Source organism: Pinus tabuliformis, chromosome 3_1 (genome assembly GCF_031772625.1).
Source record: "Pinus tabuliformis cultivar Carrire ecotype Pingquan chromosome 3_1, CPIR1, whole genome shotgun sequence".
NCBI classification, from domain to species: domain Eukaryota; kingdom Viridiplantae; phylum Streptophyta; class Pinopsida; order Pinales; family Pinaceae; genus Pinus; species Pinus tabuliformis.
In genome coordinates, this window is record NC_142301.1 from 171,813,604 (window position 1) to 171,834,731 (window position 21,128).

The 21,128-nt window shown below is 38.5% G+C and overlaps 1 protein-coding gene across 2 annotated transcripts in view; it reads right to left on the reverse strand.

Moving 5' to 3' along the window:
* Nucleotides 1–20,524, reverse strand: part of LOC149186349 (S-adenosyl-L-methionine-dependent methyltransferases superfamily protein) — a 242,152-nt gene extending 221,628 nt beyond the window's left edge. The window contains exons 1-3 of one of the 2 annotated variants that reach the window (XM_089410976.1): nucleotides 20,129–20,524; nucleotides 19,951–20,044; nucleotides 8,713–8,762 (exon numbers count right to left, since the gene is read on the reverse strand). In XM_089410976.1, the coding sequence (XP_089267102.1) occupies nucleotides 8,713–8,762; nucleotides 19,951–20,044; nucleotides 20,129–20,155 (171 nt within the window). In that variant the 5' untranslated portion in view covers nucleotides 20,156–20,524. Of the gene's footprint in view, nucleotides 1–8,712; nucleotides 8,763–18,387; nucleotides 18,438–19,950; nucleotides 20,045–20,128 lie in introns of both variants that reach the window. The other variant, XM_089410975.1, reaches the window with a different exon arrangement.
* Nucleotides 20,525–21,128: the final 604 nt, after the last annotated feature.

Here is a 21,128-nt window from a genome sequence, read left to right on the forward strand (position 1 = left end):
TTACAAGCAGAGGGATGAGTGGTTGAAGGGAAAGACAAAGATGTGGGATGTCTTTCCTGATGATATGGGTTTGGACAGCAATATTGAGTTGGCATTAGCCAACTTGGATCTTAATGAGCTAGTTTTAGAACCTGTCACTTTTGATGATGGTGATACTATTGAGGGGTCATCCTCCACCCCAGCAGATGCAGAGATGACAGTGGATAAAGAAGAGGAGGATGCAGCAGAGGAGAGCGGTGTTGGCCATGATGATGACAGTGATGTTGATTTTGATGATGATGATTGATGACTCATGAGCTACCTATTGCCTTGAGGCTTGTAGTTGTTTTATATTTGCTATTTCTATTTTCCATTGGCATTGCTACTACCTATGTAACACATTTTGATTTTGATGACTTAATGAGAAAATTGCAGTTTCTTGTATTTCTCCTATTGGATCATTGATGAATCTGTCACAATTGTATTTGTATGCATAATGTTACTTTGTAAAAATTACATCTAGATGAAGATCTATGTTTGAATCAATGTTTTAAAACTCCGACTTGGGTTCGGAACCGACTGAGGGTCGACTCCAACTTCGACTAGGCATCGATATGGTCGGTTTGATTTCAATGACTCGATCGTTGTAAAAAATACATTAAATATTTATTTTTTTTATGAAAAAACATAATTTTAAACATTTTCATTCATGTTTCCAAACACAACGCATTAGAATATAGAGAGAAGACAACATATGACCAAAGTAAGCTCACGAATATATCCATTATATCAAAATGGCACCTAGTGCACTGTCCAATACATACATGATATAGAGATCAGAACAAAAACACATAACCAAGGAGGCTCTAAATGGCCTCTACAACAAAAGTAAAACATCACTAGTCACTAGTCAAAACTGGCTACTACTAGAGAAGCCAACATCATCTGGCTCAGACTCTGAATCAGATTCAGACAGGGAAACCATGACTCCTCCTCCTCATCACCATCTCCAACTGCAACTGTAGAAGTAGTAGCACTAGCAGGTGCAGCAGCTGCACGCTAAGATAGACAAGTTATGCGCTTGCGTCGTGGCTGAGTAGAGGAAGTGCCTGCAACTGGAGGACTTGGGGCTGGGCCTAGTACTAGTGGATCTGCATTTAACTAAACATGATGTTCAACTACTGCCTCCATCTATAAATCCAAATCAATACCAATATCCTCATCATAATCAAACTCTGTTGGATGACTCTCCACTACCCAATCTGATGTTGGATCAATATTTTCCAACACAATGGGATCTGTATCAAGTCTTTTTGTTCAGCAATTGGTTGTGTCTTAGCCGGAGGTTATATTAGACATAGACTAGATCATTTAACCGTTTTTGTTCCAAACAATTTTTCTTCTTCATGTGAATCCTCTCGAAGATAGACCAATTGCGCTCACACCCAGTAGCACTGCAAGTTTGACTCAAAATACGGATTGCAAACTTCTACAATTGAGGACAATGGCTACCAAATGCCTCCCACCATTGTGCTGCAAAAAACATAGTTGTGTAATGAGTTAGCTCAACAAATTATATCCAACTTTCAAATTATAAACAATTTAACAAAATAAGAATTTGAAAATTGAAATTGTTTGTTTACCTGGCTCATCTGCTTCCCTTACAATCCTTGCTAGGTTCTTGCCAAAGATACCTGTGGCTCTGTTGAAACAAGTGATCTGTCGGTGTATCTCCAGCTGGTCACTCTCCTTAGGGACCATGCAGTCAATGTAGTCAATCAATCCATCTCTAACCTCCCCAGTCAAAGCTTATGCCTCCAAAGCTTTATAATAATACCTTGGGTTCAAAAAATACCTAGTTGCACGTATAGGGCAATGGAGTTGATTGTTCCATCTTTGATCAATGATTTCCCAAATGGGCCCATACTCAGCCACCCTATTCTTGTATGCTACCTTTATTTGCTCCTTTGATTGATCCATAGCCTCATAAATGAAGCCCATAGCCAATCTTTCCCCATCCACCAACTGCAACATCTTAACCAGTAGCTCAACAACCTTCACAATCTCTACTACCTTTTTCCAAAATATTTCTTCATTAACATCTTTTCCATCCTATTTGCGAGACCATTGACATTCATTCCATTCATCACTAGAAAACACGCTTTGCAAGTTTCTATGTTGGGAAAGCATAGATTGCAATGTCAAAAAATGAGTTGCAAATCTAGTAATGGCAGGCCCAATAATATCCTTGCCCCCTATGTGTTTCCTCATTAGGTTCAAAATCCATGACTGATTGTAGATATATTTTCTTATGCTTTTGGCATGCTCTACAGTGTTCTTGATCCAATCTATTTTACCAATATCCTCAAGCATGAGGTCTATGCAACGTGCAGCACATGGGATCCAAAAGATGTTTTGTGTTTTTCCTCTAACATTTTACCAGCAAGAACATAGTTGAAGGGATTATCTGTGATGATTTGAACAACATTAGCCACCCCCGCCTCTTCAACAACCTCATCCAAAAGTTAAAACAACAAGTGTGCATCTTTCACCCTATCAGATGCATCAACTAATTTTAGAAACATGGTTCCTTGTGGGCAAAAGATAAGAAAGTTTATGATGGTACGATTCCTTTGATCAATCCATCCATCTGACATGATGGTACATCCTGTTTTTGCCCATGAGCTTTTGAAATCTTTCAAATATGCATCAATGAACAAAACCTCTTTCTGCAAAAGAGGTCCCCTTAACTCATGCATAGTAGGGCCTTTGAAGCCCTTTCCAGCAGCAAATATGGCATCAAACATAGGTTCATAATATGGTGAACAAGAAGCATTGAAGGGGATATCAGCATCATACCACCATCTAGCTATGTAATCACAGGCAGTTTCTCTCAATTCTTTCTTCCAATGGTCATCTAAAGTGGGTTGCGTTTGACCTCTATTAACTTGAGGACCATGTGCACTATCAAAGGCAGAGGAGGGTGTGAAATAACTTTTGATATCACCCTTCTTTTTAATTTTACCCTTACCCTTTTCTTGAATAGACTCCAAAGAGGGAGGAACATAGCGAAAGGGGTTGGATGCATCAGTGCAAGGGATAGATGAAGAGCCCTCATAATCAAAATTGGGGTTGGCAGCCATCATGTGTTTTATACTCCTCTTCCTCCCAATTTCAGCGTTTATTTCTTTTTGCCTGGCTTTTTCTTCCTCAAACTTCTCAAATTTTTCTACCAACTCCTTCCTAATATCCCCAATTTGTTTTGTTGGTGCTGCACATGGAGCAATTTGGCCTCTAATACCAGCCAAGTGTTGTTTCAGCCTATGAATGCCCCCTCCACCTCCCTTAATTTTTCTATGACAAAATTTGCAATGCATTTGATTATCAATCATCTCAGCATATGCCCAAGAAGCATCTTTCATTCTAGGAGACATTTTCTGATATTTGGACTTGGAAATAAAAGGAAACAAATCTAAAAATGAAAAGAAACAAAACAACTCTTCAATGTTCATTTCTTTTACAAAAATTGCTCTTTTCAATTTCAAGATTTGCAGCAAAAACACAAGCAAAGGCAAATTTGAGAAGGGAAAAAAAATATCTCTAGGCTCTAGCCTCCTCAATGTTGCTCCAACAAACCAACTCCTCAATGTTGCTCCAATGACTGCCCAAGAAGCTCCTCACTGCTGCTCCAATGATTGCCTAAGACTCCTCGCTACTACTCCAAAAACCAACTCTTCACAAACTTCTCACAAATTCTCACACAAATGCAATGAGATAGTTGTGAGGAAATGTGAGGGGGTTGGGTAGCTTCTATAGGCTTGGGAGAGGTTAGATGGACAAACATAAAACCAAAAAATAAGCAAGTTTGGAGTATGCTTTCCCTCCAAAATGCGTCGCTAACTAGGTTTGACTGGCTAGGCCAGTTTTAGTCAGACTCGGCCGAGTTGGTCAGTCTATTACCGAATGGGTTGTGTCAGTGACTGGCTTGGCCAATTCGTTAACAGACCGGCCATTGAACCGGTCAAGTTTGGAGTATGCTTTCCCTCCAAAATGCGTCGCTGACTAGGTTTGACTGGCTAGGCCAGTTTTAGTCAGACTCGGCCGAGTCGGTCAGTCTATTACCGAATGGGCTGTGTTGGTGACTAGTTGGGCCAGTTCGTTAATAGACCGGCCATTGAACCGGTTTTTGTGTCGAGCCGGCTCGGGCAGGTGTCCGGCTCGGCCGAATTTTAAAACACTCGTTTGAATCAATGAATTTGTATTAGGAATGACAATTTGTGTAAGAAATATCTAATTTTTACAATATATATATAAACGTGTCCTGTTTCGGGGGGTCAACGTGCCCATGTCGGACACTCGAATCCTCGTGTCCCTGTGTCAGGTGACTTAGACAAAACAAATAAATCAAGACCAGAACCAAACAGCTTGAATACAGAAGCCACTATAAAAAAACTAGTAAACCAAAGTCAAATTGCCACACTCAGGGAGCACATGTTTGTCAGTAAACAATTGGTTATTCAGTCAGATAACTGACCGTGTTGCAAACTATGTACCTGAAAATAGTACAACTTTTTGCATGATTTGTATTAGAAGCAATATGTATTTATGCACATGCAATTCATCTTATTTTTGTAGGAGGGTAATGTAACACCCAACCATCAATCAAAGTCAATAATTTGTCTAGGTACACAACATGCCTTCCCCCAATAATGCTCCGACCCAAAGCTATCTCTAATCCTATTCTAATCACTTGTTAATCACTTCATATAAGTACGCCTAACAATACAAAAAAGGCCTTCATTAACATGTTGGGCCATTAATAGCCTATGGAACCCAATGACAAACAAATACATGCATTGTTTCCATGAGTCTTCTAGTCATTAAGTCCAAGGGATTAGCTCAATCAGTTATCACCAATGTTGCTAAGCTTTTGCCTAGTTCTATGGTGACAGGTGCTCAGTTTGAATTTCCCTATGTTAGCCGCATTAGTATACACTGACAGGCTTACTACAGATGCCATCCACAAAAGTGGGGAAGCGTCCCTTAAGTTTCCACGCACAATTTTCCTTCAAAAGAGAAAAAATCTTCTAGCCACTAGCACTGTTAGGGACATAACAATTGAAACCACCCAACCTCCCACCTATTGGTTTGTTGGTATTGAAAAATGACGTGGAAGAAGCAGAGAGTTGGCCATTCCCCATGAGTCTTGCAATCCCCTATGAAGTCCATATGATGATCCTTGGTACATATATAATAAGAGGTGTATTTCATTTTGTGTTGCTATATGTAGCATACCTCATGGGAAAGCTTGAAATTAGTCTATACTATTTATTTTTATTCTTTGTTTTTTCCATGGTATTCTCAATCTCACTAGTAGGCTTATTATCACAAAATTGTGTCAGCATATACACTTCAGTAATACCACATGTGACAAGATTGTGGCAAGAATGAAACTCTTTAGATTAAGAATGTGGACACGATGCAATTTCCCTCTATAAAGAAGGAGGTAATCAAGACATAGTTGCAGCAAGTCTAATGCAAATGAAGCCATAGAAGAATCATTCTAACTTGCTATTTATAAGTGATCGACCATGTTTAAAAACATACAGAGACTTTAGGAGATGAGACAAACAATACCCCAATAAATAACAAATGAATCATTTTTATAATTATCTTTAGAGAACATTCACATAAAATCCAATCGAAGCTCCTAGTATGCTTACTTGACTCAAATTGCCAGGTGTTGCACATAAATCAACTACATGCTTCACGCCTGCACCAACTCATTGATTGTTAATCCAATAGACAAAAGTCAAAGGAACAATTCTAAAGCAGAGGAACAAATCTAAGTCAATTGAAATGATAATGCAGACGCTCTCTTCTACTTCATAGAAACTAAAGAGACATGTGTTTAATTTGCAATTTGCCAATTAGTAAGGATAACCTCGATCCTTCTATCCAGAACAAATAGTCAAGAGACCTAGTTTCTGGAGATGAGTAGATCCAACTAGCAGGAGTCCTATATATATATATATATATGCTTACATGACTCCAACTGCAAGGCCTGCACATAAATCAACTACATGCTTCACACCTACACCAACTCATTGATTGTTATTCCAGTAGACAAAAGTCAAAGGAACAATTCTAAAGCAGAGGAACAAATCTAAGTCAATTGAAATGATAATGCAGAAGCTCTCTTCTACTTCAAAGAAACTGAAGAGACACATGTTTAATCTGCAATTTGCCAATTATTAAGGATAACCTCGATCCTTCTATCCAGAACAAATAGTCAAGAGACCTAGTTTCTGGAGATGAGTAGATCCAACTAGCAGGAGTCCTACATCTATATATATATATATATATATATATATATATATATAATGTGTCCTGTTCCGGGGGTCAACATGCCCGTGTCGGACACTCGAATCCTTGTGTCCTGCGTGTCCCGTGTCCCCGTGTCAGGTGACTTAAACAAAACATATAAATCAAGACCAGAACCAAATAGCTTGAATACAGAAGCCATTATAGAAAAGCTGGTAAACAAAAGACAAATTGCCACACTCAAGGAGCACATGTTTGTCAGAAAACAATTGGTTATTCAGTCAAATAACTAACTGTGTTGCAAACTATGTACCTAAAAATAGTACAACTTTTTGCATGATTTATATTAGAAGCAATATGTATTTATGCACATGCAATTCATGTGATTTCTGTAGGAGGGTAATGTAACACCCAACCAACAATCAAAGTCAATAATTTGTCTAGGTACACAACATGCCCTCCCCCAATAATGCTCCAACCCAAAGCTATCTCTAATCCTATTCTGAAACACTTGTTAGTCACTTCATATAAGTGCGCCTAACAATACAAAAATGGCCTTCATTAACATGTTGGGCCATTAATAGCCTACGGAACCCAATGACAAACAAATACATGCATTGTTTTCATGAGTCTTCTAGTCATTAAGCCCAAGGGGTTAACTCAATCAGTTATCACCAATTTTGCTAAGCATTTGCCTAGCTCTATGGTGACAGGGGCTCGGTTTGAATTTACCTATGTTAGACGCATTAGTATACACTAACAGACTTACTACAAATGCCATCCACAAAAGTGGGGAAGCATCCCTTAAGTTTCCACACAGTTTTCCTTGAAAAGAGAAAAATTCTTCTAGCCACTAGCACTGTTAGGGACATAACAATGAAACCACCCAACCTCCTACCTGTTGGTTTGTTGGTATTGAGAGATGACATGGAAGAAGCAGAGAGTTAGCCATTCTCCATGAGTCTTGCAATCCCCTATGAAGTCCATATGATGATCCTTGGTACATATATAATAAGAGGTGTATTTCATTTTTTTGTTGCTATATGTAGCATACGCCATGGGAAAGCTTGAAATTAGTCTGTACTATTTATTTTTATTCTTCTTTGCTTTTTCCATGATATTCTCAATCTCACTAGTAGGCTTATTATTGCAAAATTGTGTCAGCATAAACGCTTAAGTAAAACCTATGAAAATTCTATCACTACAAACATTAAAATAAATTCCTTCAATAAACATTAAAATAAATTCGGCTGCAGATATCACACCATAATACAGAAACAAACACATGCATAAGAATCAACACATCGACATCGATATTTTGGACAACAATCCCCAGAAAAACCCAATGTGGGAAAACCGGTGCAGCAAGGGAGGATTTTATTATTCAGCAATTCTTCAGTACAACCGAGTGCCAAACTGGCTTACCCAATAGAGAGAAAATTTCTCCAACACTTCTCCCAGTCCCAGCATTAGCCTGGCTGACCTCTGTGTAGCTTCCAGACACTCTGTGTCAGCCCCTGCTTGTCTGCGTCAGCCCTGGGCCTCTTTGCGTCACCCAAGCAGGCCCTCTAGTGACTGTGCAGTCTCCTGTTGCCTCAGCGTCTGCCTGAAAGGCCCTGCGTCTGCGTCTCCCGCCTTTGCGCTAGTCTTCTGTTGTTGAGCCTGACTCTCTGCTTCGTATTTGCTGCCTCCTGCTGCTCTCCAGACCACTAGTTCGAATTTCTAAGCGAACCCCACTCCAGAAATCGAACTAACTAGTCTCCCTCTGTGTGTTCTCCAACTGACCCTCAAACCTCTTCTTATACTTTTCTCGTTGGTCCATTAACGGACGAGATTAAGTCCCTAATCAACGGCTAAGATTAGATCTGGCTTGATCCATGACTTTTGGACCATTCTAACTCAATTTTATATTAATTCATATTAATATTTTATTTTCCCTAAGTTTAGACTTAGGGACTCCATTAAAAATATTAATTATTTTAATATCTTCCAAACTGGTTAGATTCTACCCAAACCATTTCTGGGTCTTGGAGATCTCATGTGCTTTAGCCTCTCCACCAGTTTTCGTGGCTAGATCACATCCGATGCTACCCCAAATCAGCAAAACCACATGTGACAAGATTATGGCAAGAGTCAAACTCTTTCGATTAAGAATGTGGACACGATGCAATTTCCCTCTATAAAGAAGGAGGTAATCAAGACATAGTTGCGACAGGTACTAATGCAAATGAAGCCACAGAAGAACCATTCTAACTTGCTATTTATAAGTGACCGACCATGTTTAAAAACATACGGAGACTTTAGGAGATGAGACAAACAATACCCCAATAAATAACAAATGAACCATTTTTATAATTATCTTTAGAGAACATTCCCATAAAATCCAAACAAAGCTCCTAGTATGCTTACTTGACTCCAACTGCCAGGTGATGCACATAAATCAACTACATGCTTCACACCTGCACCAACTCATTGATTGTTATTCCAGCAGACAAAAGTCAAAGGAACAATTCTAAAGCAGAAGAACAAATCTAAGTCAATTGAAATGATAATGCATAAGCTCTCTTCTACTTCAAAGAAACTGAAGAGACACATGTTTAATCTACAATTAGTAAGGATAACCTCAATCCTTCTATCCAGAACAAATAGTCAAGAGACTTAGTTTGGAGATGAGTAGATCCAACTAGCAGGAATCCTATAAACAAGTGGATGAATTAATCAGATCGTAAAAAAGTGACACTGCAAACCACCACCTTCTATCCAGAACAAATAGTCAAGAGACCTAGTTTCTGGAGATGAGTAAATCCAACTAGCAGGAGTCCTATAAACAAGTGGACGAATTAATCAGATTGTAAAAAAGTGTTACATTAGGAGGGTAATGTAACACCTAACCAACAATCAAAGTTAATAATTTGTCTAGGTACGCAACATGCCCTCCCCCAATAATGCTCTGACCCAAAGCTATCTCTAATCCTATTCCAAATCACTTGTTAATCACTTCATATAAGTGCGCCTAACAATACAAAAAAGGCCTACATTAACATGTTGGGCCATTAATAGCCTATGGAACCCAGTGACAAACAAATACATGCATTGTTTTCATGAGTCTTCTAGTCATTAAGCCCATGGGGTTAGCTCAATCAGTTATCACCAATGTTGCTAAGAATTTGCCTAGTTCTATGGTGACAGGTGCTCAGTTTGAATTTCCCTATGTGACCCGCATTAGTATAAATTGAAAGGCTTATTACAGATGCCATCCACAAAAGTGGGGAAGCATCCCTTAAGTTTCCACACAGTCTTCCTTGAAAAGAGAAAAATTCTTCTAGCCACTAGCACTGTTAGGGACATAACAATTGAAACCACCCAACCTCCCACCTATTGGTTTGTTGGTATTGAGAGATGACGTGGAAGAAGCAGAGAGTTGGCCATTCCCCACGAGTCTTGCAATCCCCTATGAAGTCCATATGATGATCTTTGGTACATATATAATAAGAGGTGTATTTCATTTTTCATTGCTACATGTAGCATACCTCATGGGAAAGCTTGAAATTACTTTGTACTATTTATTTTTATTCTTCTTTGTTTTTTCCATGATATTCTCAATCTCGCTAGTAGGGTTATTATCGCAAAATTGTATCAGCATAAACACTTCAGTAAAACCACATGTGACAAGATTGTGGCAAGAGTGAAACTCTTTAGATTAAGAATGTGGACATGATGCAATTTCCCTCTATAAAGAAGGAGGTAATCAAGACATAGTTGTGGCAGGTACTAATGCAAATGAAGCCATAGAAGTGTTGAATAAAAGTGTAACCAGGTTCGGTATTTGTCAATGTAATTTTGATCTTTGTACTTGTCAAGAAAAAGAAATATTATTTTTGTAAATTATATGAATGAGTTTCTTGCTCATTCCATAGGTCTAGGAAAGTCAAAGAGTCAAAATCTCTTCTTGAGCATTTATGTAATGTACATGGGTTGACCTAGTGTCAAGCAGCCCTCCAAGACAAGCACCATCCTCCAAAGAAGAGAACTGCCAACTAAACGATGTGAAAAATAGTGAAGACAACTTCAAAGCATACATAGATTATATGTCGGCTCAATAAGAGGGTCACCATGACACGTCGGCTTAAATGAGTGGGTCAAACCACTATGAATAAGCATATAAGCTCAGAGTCAAAGTCAAGAAATCTTTCAAACACACACTGAAACTTGATATGGCACAGTGGGATCTTGCATGAAGTCAAGGTTGCAGGGTTCGATTAAAGAAGGTTTCTATAATTTTCGATGGATATTACAGTGGCACATGCTCTTAATATATATATATGATTACACTGTAATATCGGTACTCTGTCTCAGTGGAGGAAAAACATTGTCTCGCATCCCTACACTGTCTCCACGCAAACGTTGTTTCGGTAATGCAATCATTGTCTGGGTCTTTAATGATTACAACATTCAATGCCATTGCAATCACTGTGAGATATATGTTCGATATTCAAACGCAGTCAAGGTATATTCTCGGCATTCAAACTCAGTCATACTCTGTCTCGGTTTCATTGTGATTGCAGTCTTCAACGAAGTTATTCAAAACCAGTGTTGCACGAAGCGCCCCCCCCCCCCACGGTTCCAAGCCCCGAAGCGCGTCCCGTACGGAAGCGCCTAGGAAGCTTGGCCGGAAGCGGCGCTTCCGAATTCGGAAGCGCCGCTTCGGCTTTTTTAGCCGCTTCCTGGAAATTTGGAAGCGTTGTACGGAAGCGCCGAAGCGCGCTTCGTACGACGCTTCGGGCGTCGGAAGCGTGGCGCTTCGGAGGAGGAAGCGTGGCGCTTCGGAGGAGGAAGCGTGGAGCTTCGGAGGAGGAAGCGTAAGCTTCCAGAAAAGCTTCCGGAAAAGCATTTAGAAAATCGTTTTTTTTCAATTATTTTTTTTTAATTTTAGGTGAGTTTGGTTGTTGGGGGTGGGTCCACCTTGGGTTAGGGTGATGAATGAAGGCAAAAAAAAATATAAATATAGCAGATGCTCCCTCATGGTAATGTTAAATTCTTAAAGTAAAAGTGACATTCTCCTTTATTTTTCATTTTCATCCTTTTACTTAAATTTTTAACATTACCATGAAATGACTCAGGATGTTTGAGAGTGGTTCCAGCCTCATTGGACTTCATATGGAGAAAATAGAATTTCATATCCTATTCAAAATTCAGCAGACTTAACAGTTTTCAGGAATTCAGGATCAATGTGATTGTGGCGTTTCATTAGATTATATCAAGTATGAAGGTATGCGATTAGCATTTAATCAAGAGCACCAAGCCCTATATGTACCCTAGTGTTGGTGGTGTTAATTGTTGAACTCCTTTGTCACGCGGCACGCCCTTAGCAAAAAATTACCTTTCAATCAAGTCAAAATCATCGATCAAACATGTTAAGCTTTTTCTACCATATTTTAAGTCTTGAATTAGGTAGTTTGATCAAAATTGGGCAATGTTGACTAATATCCCTAGACAATCGAGGTAGAGGCAAAGGCTAGACAAGAGGAGAAGAATCTAGATTCTAGATCATAATGTACAATGGATGTTATATCTATCTTGATTTATGCAAAAAATATGCATGTTTTCATGTCTTCTACAATTAATTTGGTATTTGGGATGTTTGTTTTGAGTATAAATGCAAAAAAATATAAATATATATATATAGCAGACGCTTCCGCGGACGCTTCGCTTCCTAGATTTTTGGAAAATGACGCTTCGGCGTCCCCGCTTCCAAAAAACGCTTCCGCTTCGTGCAACATTGTTCAAAACGCAGTCACCACGTAATAGGTTCTCGGCATGATCATGGATGAAAAGATACACTAACATCATTTGTCTGGGTTATATGTATATATGCAGTCTTGATGTATATACGATAGAGAGAACCATACCGTTCTGAAGCAGTTATACAGTGATGACAGTTCTGATGCATTGGTAAGTATGATCTCAATGCAAGAAGAGCACAGTCATAATAAAAGTAAGAAGGAGGATCGTAGTAATCATTGTTATGAAAAGGATCTAAGTAATCCTACAGTGATACTCTGTCTCGAGATGCAACAGCAGTCAAGATCTCGGTGGTGCAAACACAGTGATGATCTCAGCGGAAGTGCAGTGATGATGACGATCACAGCAATGCAAGAAGAGGATTGGTGTCTTGGTCTTGGAGTGGCTCAGTCAGTCAAGGGTCATGTTCTTGGTGTTCATTAATTGGAATCTCTATAAGAAGAATTTTGTGTGGGTTGAGGTTTTGGCCCTGGCAGAATGCCATATGTTGTGCTCTTGTCTCTTTGCTTTGATAGCTATTTGTTGAAGTAAGAAATACACATTAATGATAATAAGCAAAAGATTGTGCTAATAATCTAAAGACTAAAATGCCTCACAAATAGTTATCATGATAAGAAGAATCTCATTAATTCAATCTGCCCAAGAATATTCAACATGGTATCAGAGCTAAAGTGTTGAAATCAAAGGAAGGGCGGCAAAAGAGACATTCAAGGACTAGTCTTCAAGAAGGGCATCAAAGCAAGTTGAAAGGAATTGAAAGATCAATCTACAACAACAGTCTACAATAGCAAAGGATTTTTGTCTATGCAATCTAGAAAACAGTTTACAACAGCAAGAGCTTCTATGCTCCCAAGTCATCCTCACAAGGCCATCAAGACCCTCATAAAAGTTGTCTACAAAGCAATACCTCACCTTGGAATAGGTTGACACCATGTAAGCAATCATGATCTACACTACAAAAGAAGGCATAGCATATTGAAAGCAAGTAGGCATTGTCATCTTCAAGGTTATAATCAAGCAAGGATCATTTCCTTATCTGAGAAGAAGATCATTCAAGGAAGCAGCAAATCATCCCTATTAAAAGGAGCAACCTTTTCTATTAAGAAAAGGCTTTCTCATTTGAACGAAGATCCTTCAAGAAGTGGCCCTCATACATCTTCTTCAACCATCAGCAAAGCAAACAAGGTGAAGATTCCATCTTCACATGACAAGTAAGTATCTTTTCAATTTATAAATTTGGTTAAATGACTTCATGATTGCAAGGACATCTATAGGTTGGATGGGTCATCAAGATTCCTTGCATGAAGAGGGAGGATAGACATAGTTCTCTAAGTAGCTGAAGTCATCAAACATATCAATAAGTCTCCTTTGAATTTATGGAAGGGGATGTTTATGAAAGATCCCCTCACATAGCAATATGGGAGACATCAAAGTGATGTAAATGATAAACTCATTATCTAAAGATGCAATGAAGAAGATTTCATGAAATCTAATCTACATAAAAGTAAAGGGTATCAAAGGATGTAGGATATCTTCATAAGGTCTCATCTACAAGATCTAGGAAGGAAGATAACCACCATTGATCTATAATGCACTAACAGACAATCAAGGTAACAAATATCCATGAGATAAGAAGGTTACCTCATTCGACAACTTATGGTCTCTATGCTAAATAGAGAAAGACAAGTTGATGGGAAAAGTATTAAATGGTAAAGACTAAATCATGTACAGAAAGGAAAGGGAAGTTTGGTCCTCATCAAGGCAGAATAGGTATAGCTAAAATTATGAAGCTCATATCACTGAATAAATTGAGGAAGCTAAAGAAAAGGGCCAAGGAAAGAGGAGTAACACATCTCTATGATTCGGATAGTATCCCACACAAGAGGGTCCTATCATAAGCTTTTGTTATAAGATATGACAATAATGATAAGATGCATCGTAGCATCATGGAAGCATCAGAAACAAGAGCTCGTGACATCACCATGGGAATCATAAAAGACAAAATCCATGGCAGACAAACATGAAGGATATAGCTCTTGGGAACCTCAGTGGACATTGAAGGAAAAAGTCATCTAGGACAAGACTCATCATACATCAAGTCAAAAAGGAAACATCTACCAGTTGGGGATATACAAGATCCTCAAAATTCTCTGATGAAATCCTCATCGAAGGGCTCAGGAAGCAAGTGTTTCAACAAGAACTCCAACTTATGGAATCCATGAGATAATGATGTGATGACATGAAGCAGATCAAGGGATTGAAGATCTCTTCAATCAAGGAAGCTGCTGGAAGATGGCCTCGATGACCTGAAGATAAAATGAGGTATGTATGCTTGTATTTAAATTTTTATAATGTCATGTCATATGGTTGCAGGTAATATAGATCATCACTTATATCTTAAGAAGCATGATCGAGGGAAAAGGATCTCCTCCTCTGAAAGGATGCAGAAAGGCATAAGTCACACTAGATGAAATCAACATAATATGTCCTCATATGAAATATGAGGTGATTGACTACAATGAAGAAACTTTGATTAAAAGTTGATGGGAATGGAATGTGTGAGGAAGGAAGAGATCGTGAGATATGCAACCATGATGAAGGCAATCAACATCCAAAAGACCAAGAAGATTTGAATAAGAAATCTCCCAAAAAGATATGAAGACTCTGATGAAAGTCTGAAAAAGATGAAGACCCTTGACAATGGATATCTTTGGGAGATATGTCAATATGTGTGCAGGATGTTGATACCTACAGAAAGATGTCATGATGAAGAGCCACCTAGTAAGGTACGATTTAATTTAATGATATATTTGATTTCTTGAATAATATCTAGATAAGTTCATGCAGGGCTACTTACAAGTACAACTAGCATTCATGTAATGAATGGAAGAAGCATGATGAGAAAGTAGTAGTCATATGACGAAGGTTCCAAATATGAAGAAAGCCACTTTCCATGAAGAAAGGAATGACATGACGAATTAATTAGGAAAGTGATCGATTGTTGTTGCCCTACAAGAAAGAAGCTCAACTAACTTTCATGACATCAAGGAGAAAAGTTGATCAAGCAACTGAAGAACCCACGAAGAAGAAGTTGTTGATGTATAAAAGAGTCCCTAGCTAAGAGGGAGCTCTGACAGGTCCCTGATCAAGAGGGAGCTTGAATTAGATCACCCCTAATTACAAAGGAGTGACAGTTGTGTTTTTATATTTCATGTGTCATGCACTAGACCAGCACTAACAACCATAAGTCTAAGTGAAGGCCATGAATGGAAATGTAAACACATGATAGAAACAACATTCTTTTCTTCACCTGGGAAGAAAGAATGGAGGGTTGGGTAATGATCTGGCATCCGATACTCTTTGAGGATGTGTAGGGCATCCAAGATAAGAGTAGGCAAGAGGATCAATATTCTTTGAGGGTTGGGAACCCAAGATAAAAATATTCCTAGAAGGTATGTACACCCAAGTGGGTATGTACCTTGAGAGACAATGATGAAGGTGTCTATAAAATATTGGTCTCGTGGAGAGATGGAGTTGTTAGTCAAGGCCTTGCACCATGACAATGTTGATTGATATGATGCTATACAGATAGGATTATCAATTCGATTCTTCTTATGAGAAATTCTTCAGATTGAGAATAACCAAGTACCATTGTAAATACCTCCCTAGTTAAGAGGGAGTGTTGAAGAAAAGTGTAACTAGGTTCGGTATTTGTCAATGTAATTTTGATCTTTGTAATTGTCAAGAAAAAGAAATATTATTTTTGTAAATTATATGAATGAGTTTCTTGCTCATTGCATGGGTCTAGGAAAGTCAAAGAGTCAAAATCTCTTCTTGAGCATTTATGTAATGTACGTGGGTCGACCTAGTGTCAAGCAGCCCTCCAAGACAAGCAGCATCCTCCAAAGAAGAGAATTGCCAACTAAACGACATAAAAAATAGTGAAGACGACTTCAAAGTATACATAGATTATATGTCGGCTCAATAAGAGGGTCACCATGACACGTCGGCTTAAATGAGTGGGTCAAACCACTATGAATAAGCATATAAGCTCAGAGTCAAAGTAAAGAAATCTTTCGGACACACACTGAAACTTCATATGGCACAGTGGGATCTCGCATGAAGTCAAGGTTGCAGGTTTCGATTAAAGAAGGTTTCTATAATCTTCGATGGATATTACAGTGGCACATGCTCTTAATATATATGATTACACTGTAATATCGGTACTCTGTCTCAGTGGAGGAAAAACACTCTGTCTCGGCATCCCTACATTGTCTCCATGCAAACATTGTCTCGGTAATGCAATCACTATCTCGGTCTTTAATGATTACAGCATTCAACGCCATCGCAATCACTGTGAGATATATGTTCAATATTAAAACGCAATCAAGGTATATTCTTGGCATTCAAACTCAGTCATACTTTGTCTCAGTTTCATCGTGATTGCAGTCTTCAACGAAGTTATTCAAAATGCAGTCACCACGTAATAGGTTCTCGGCATGATCATGGATGAAAAGATACACTAACATCATATGTATGGGTTATATGTTATGAAACCGGATTCGTCCCCCAAGCCCTACGTGTCCAGAATCCGACAAATCAGACATAATTCAGGCAAATTCGTGTCCGAGAATTGGGACACGTCGTGTCTAATCGGGACACTTCGAATCCGGAACATGTCCCAATCAGGACACTTCGAATCCGGAACGTGTCCCAATTTTCAGACACAAATCCGGAAATTGAGAACTGTGCAACATTGTAGAGGCGTATTTCCCCATTCTATTTGCACATTCAATTGATTAGTTTGTTGTGGGATTGTTGTGGGTGTTTGGGAGCAAGAAGCAAAGGGTGTGGGAGCATTTTCAAGGAGATTCAAGCAACAAGTAAGTGCTAGAGCCTGTCAGATTTGATGATGGTGATACTATAGAGGGGTCATCCTCCACACCAGCAAATGCAAAGATGACTTTGGATACAGAGGAGGAGGATGCAGCAGAGGAGAGAAGTGGTGACCATAATGATGAGGACAGTGAGGATTGATGACTCATGAGTCATGAGCTACCTACTGCCTTGAGGCTTGTATACTTGTAGACTTGTAGTTGTAGTTGTTTTGTATTTGCTATTTCTATTTGCCATTGGCATTGCACTACCTATGTAAACAGTAACACATTATGATTTTGATGACTTAATAAGAAAACTACAATATCTTTATCTTACTATCTTGTCTTTCTCCTATTGGATCATTGATGAATTGAATATGTATTATAAATTTATAATTTATCATTTATCATTTATGTCATAATTGTATTTGTAATTTTGTATGCATAATGTTACTTTGTAAAACTTACATAAATATGAAGATCTATGTTTGAATCAATGAATTTGTATCCAAACATATAACGTATCCAAACGTGTCTTGTTCCAGGGGGTCAACATGTCTGTATCCGACACTCGAATCCCCGTATCTGTCAAATACCGAATCCCGGTGTCAGGTGACTTAGGTTATATGTATATACGCAGTCTTGATGTATATACAATAGAGAGAACCATACCGTTCTGAAGCAGTTATACAGTAATGACAGTTCTGATGCATTGGTAAGTATGATCTCAATGCAAGAAGAGCACAGTCATAATAAAAGAAAGGAGTATCGCAGTAATCATTGTTATGAAAAGGATCTAAGTAATCCTATAGTGATACTCTGTCTCGAGATGCAACAACAGTCAAGATCTTGGTGGTGCAGACACAGTGATGATCTGGGAAAAAGTGCAGTGATGATGACGATCACAGCAATGCAAGAAGAGGATTGGTTTCTTGGTCTTGGAGTGGCTCAGTCAATCAAGGGTCATGGTCTTGGTGTTCATCAATTGGAATCTCTATAAGAAGAATTTTGTGGGGTTTTCCACTCCAAGAGGGATAAGTTTTGGCCCTGGCAGAATGCCATATCTTGTGCTCTTATCTCTTTGCTTTGATAGCTATTTGTTGAAGTTTAGAATACACACACTAATGATAATAAGCAAAAGATTGTGCTAATAATCTAAAGACTAAATGCCTCACAAATAGTTATCATGATAAGAAGAATCTCATTAGTTCAATCTGCCCTAGATTCTTCAACAAGAAGAACCATTCTAACTTGCTATTTATAAGTGACCAACCATGTTTAAAACATACGGAGACTTTAGGAGATGAGACAAACAATACCCCAATAAATAACAAATGAATCATTTTTATAATTATCTTTAGAGAACATTCCCATAAAATCCAAACGAAGCTCCTAGTATGCTTACTTGACTCCAACTGCCAGGTGCTGCACATAAATCAACTACACGCTTCACACCTGCACCAACTCATTGATTGTTATTCCAGCAGACAAAGTCAAAGGAACAATTCTAAAGCAGATGAACAAATCTAAGTCAATGGAAATGATAATGCAGAAGCTCTGCTCTACTTCAAAGAAACTGAAGAGACACATGTTTAATCTGCAATTAGTAAGGATAACCTCAATCCTTCTATCCAGAACAAATAGTTAAGAGACCTAGTTTCTGGAGATGAGTAGATCCAACTAGCAGGAGTCCTATAAACAAGTGGATGAATTAATCAGATCGTAAAAAAAGGACACTGCAAACCACCACCTACAATTTTGCCACTAGAACAAACTCCTTTGGTGTCCATACAAAGTTGCAAAGAAAGTCACAGAATGTGACAACCACCATATCTTAGACAGAGTTCAGATAGGAAATGCATTTGCTGTCTATAAAACATAAACAATAATTATCAAAGGTGTTTTGCAATAATAATATTGAATTTCCATGAAATCTCTTTACTTCATCTGTGCATTAAAACATAACCTGGCCATTAGCACCAAGGATGGACGTCATAGAGAGGAAAGTGGAGTGTGAGGTCGATGTGGACAATGGTCTGGAACTGGTCAGGGAGAAGCTGTAACAAGCATTTGTACCTATGCAAATTGTTGATCTCAAAATAGAAATTCTTGGCATAATGGATAAGCATGCCAAGGCAGCAGAACAGAAGCTGCTGGAAACAGAGACTAGAGTTGGAGAAGATCTCCTGAACATCAACAGCAAGCTGAATAGGATTGCTCTAGACCAGAACGTCAACAACTTGAACATATGGCAGAATCAGGATGACCTCACTAATGTTAGGTCTCCCTTTCTGGGTGAAGAAGAGATCTTGAAAAACCAGCAACATGCATCTGCCTGAGCTGATGGAATCATGGTAGACCACTCTCACCAGCCCTCGCTCTTCTAGGTCAAGATAAGATCCTCACAAGCTTATCCTGTCTTGGCTCCACAAACCAAAATTTATGTCGTGTTTCTTCGTATCTGGTTTTATCTATAGCATGTTTATGTCAGAGACAGAGAGATATGTGCATATAAACAGTTGTATGTTTGTCTTTAGCATGTTGCGTTCGTGCAGGTTTGCTATTCTAAGTCCATCTGTATACGGACAGTATATCTGCAGCTTTTGCACAAGGATAGGGAAGCTCAGCCAGAGTTGTTTTTTATATTTTGCGATATGAACAACAGCATTGTAAAAAAATCCTGGAAGAAAAAGGATTAACCGGGATAGAAACCAGTACTGGAAAAAGGGGCAAATTCATAAGGCCTTTTCATGAAAGAATGTAATGCTTCACATCTGGCAATTTTTTGATGAACCAAATATATTCCTTTGAGCACCAAAGAATACGTCATTAAATGTCCTGCTGTTAACTACCCCAGTTTTTGAGACACCGGTTCGTGAATATTGTACTGCACAGTATGCTGCTTGTGCTTCTACAGTTAATGATTATATGCTTCGCAATAATTTCTTGCAGACAGAGAAAACATTACCTTCGAATATGTTGAATTCTTCATCAATTTGCAGGAGTTTGAAGGCACTGCGAGCACGCCATCCTTCCTCCTTGGCTTTGCGATAGTAAATATCCTGTGTCGATCGCCATATTAGAAAAAGAAATTCACAGAGCAAATGAGAACAAAATTTTAAAAAAACTAAGGGAGCGAAGAATACCCTCTTATCCTTTGAAGCCTTTCCCATGGTTTCCTTGTTCTGATTTCGTTTGTTTTGCTTTTAGTAGGAGTCCAGAACTTTTAATGTCGACTCATCTTCTAGGTTTCGAAGCTAGGCAAATCGATGTAACGGCAATGCATTGACAAAAATGGTTGCAGAAAAAGAACTCCCGGAGAAGCCGAGTTTATCAACGAAGAATTTTGTTAATTTCCCGATCAAATATTCCACAACACTCCATGGTTCTTGAGAATGACCGAGAGTTCAAATACTCCGCAACTCCCTACCTCCAGAGGACAAGAGTCGCGACGGCGTGTTCACGCTTGAAAATAAATGGAAATGTTTTTCCAACGAGAAAACAAATCCGAGAATGACCCAATCTTTTTCATTGTTTCGCCAACGAGCCAACGTTCATGGTGAGAACGTTGAGAAAGAAAAAAGAAAGAAATAAATTATTTTTAATGTCCATCAGATTAAAGATAGCTTATGGGACAATTGTTTCTTCATCTACTTGATATATTCTGTCTTTTTATTGTGAAGTTTCAAAATAAATGTTCTATATCCCAAGAGATAGCTGCTAGCATATCTGCATAATTTTCCTTGTTGTCTTTGAAAGCCTCACATTTTAAAATGAAATGTTTTTTTGTTTCCACTTTTTCGGAAAAACAAAAAATGCATACTTTTTCCTCCCACCCCAGCGGCCTGTTTCACAACGTAGTTGATGAGAATTAGTCATTAACTGAGCAATAAGAAGTTTGGCTCTCCAAGAGATATTGGCCTCTATGTATGCCTTTGGTTGATGATTATGAGTGGGATTAAACACTTCAATATAGTAATTTTTCTTTCTTCCTAGCTCCTTTTCCCAAATATGCTTGTGGAATTTTTCCATAGCAAAAGATTTTATCTCTTTGCAGTTTATGGGACACACCTATGGATGTCGATTCAAAATAGTGCTATGAATGTTAAAATACTCTTTTTTTTTTGAAAATGTAATTTAAATGTT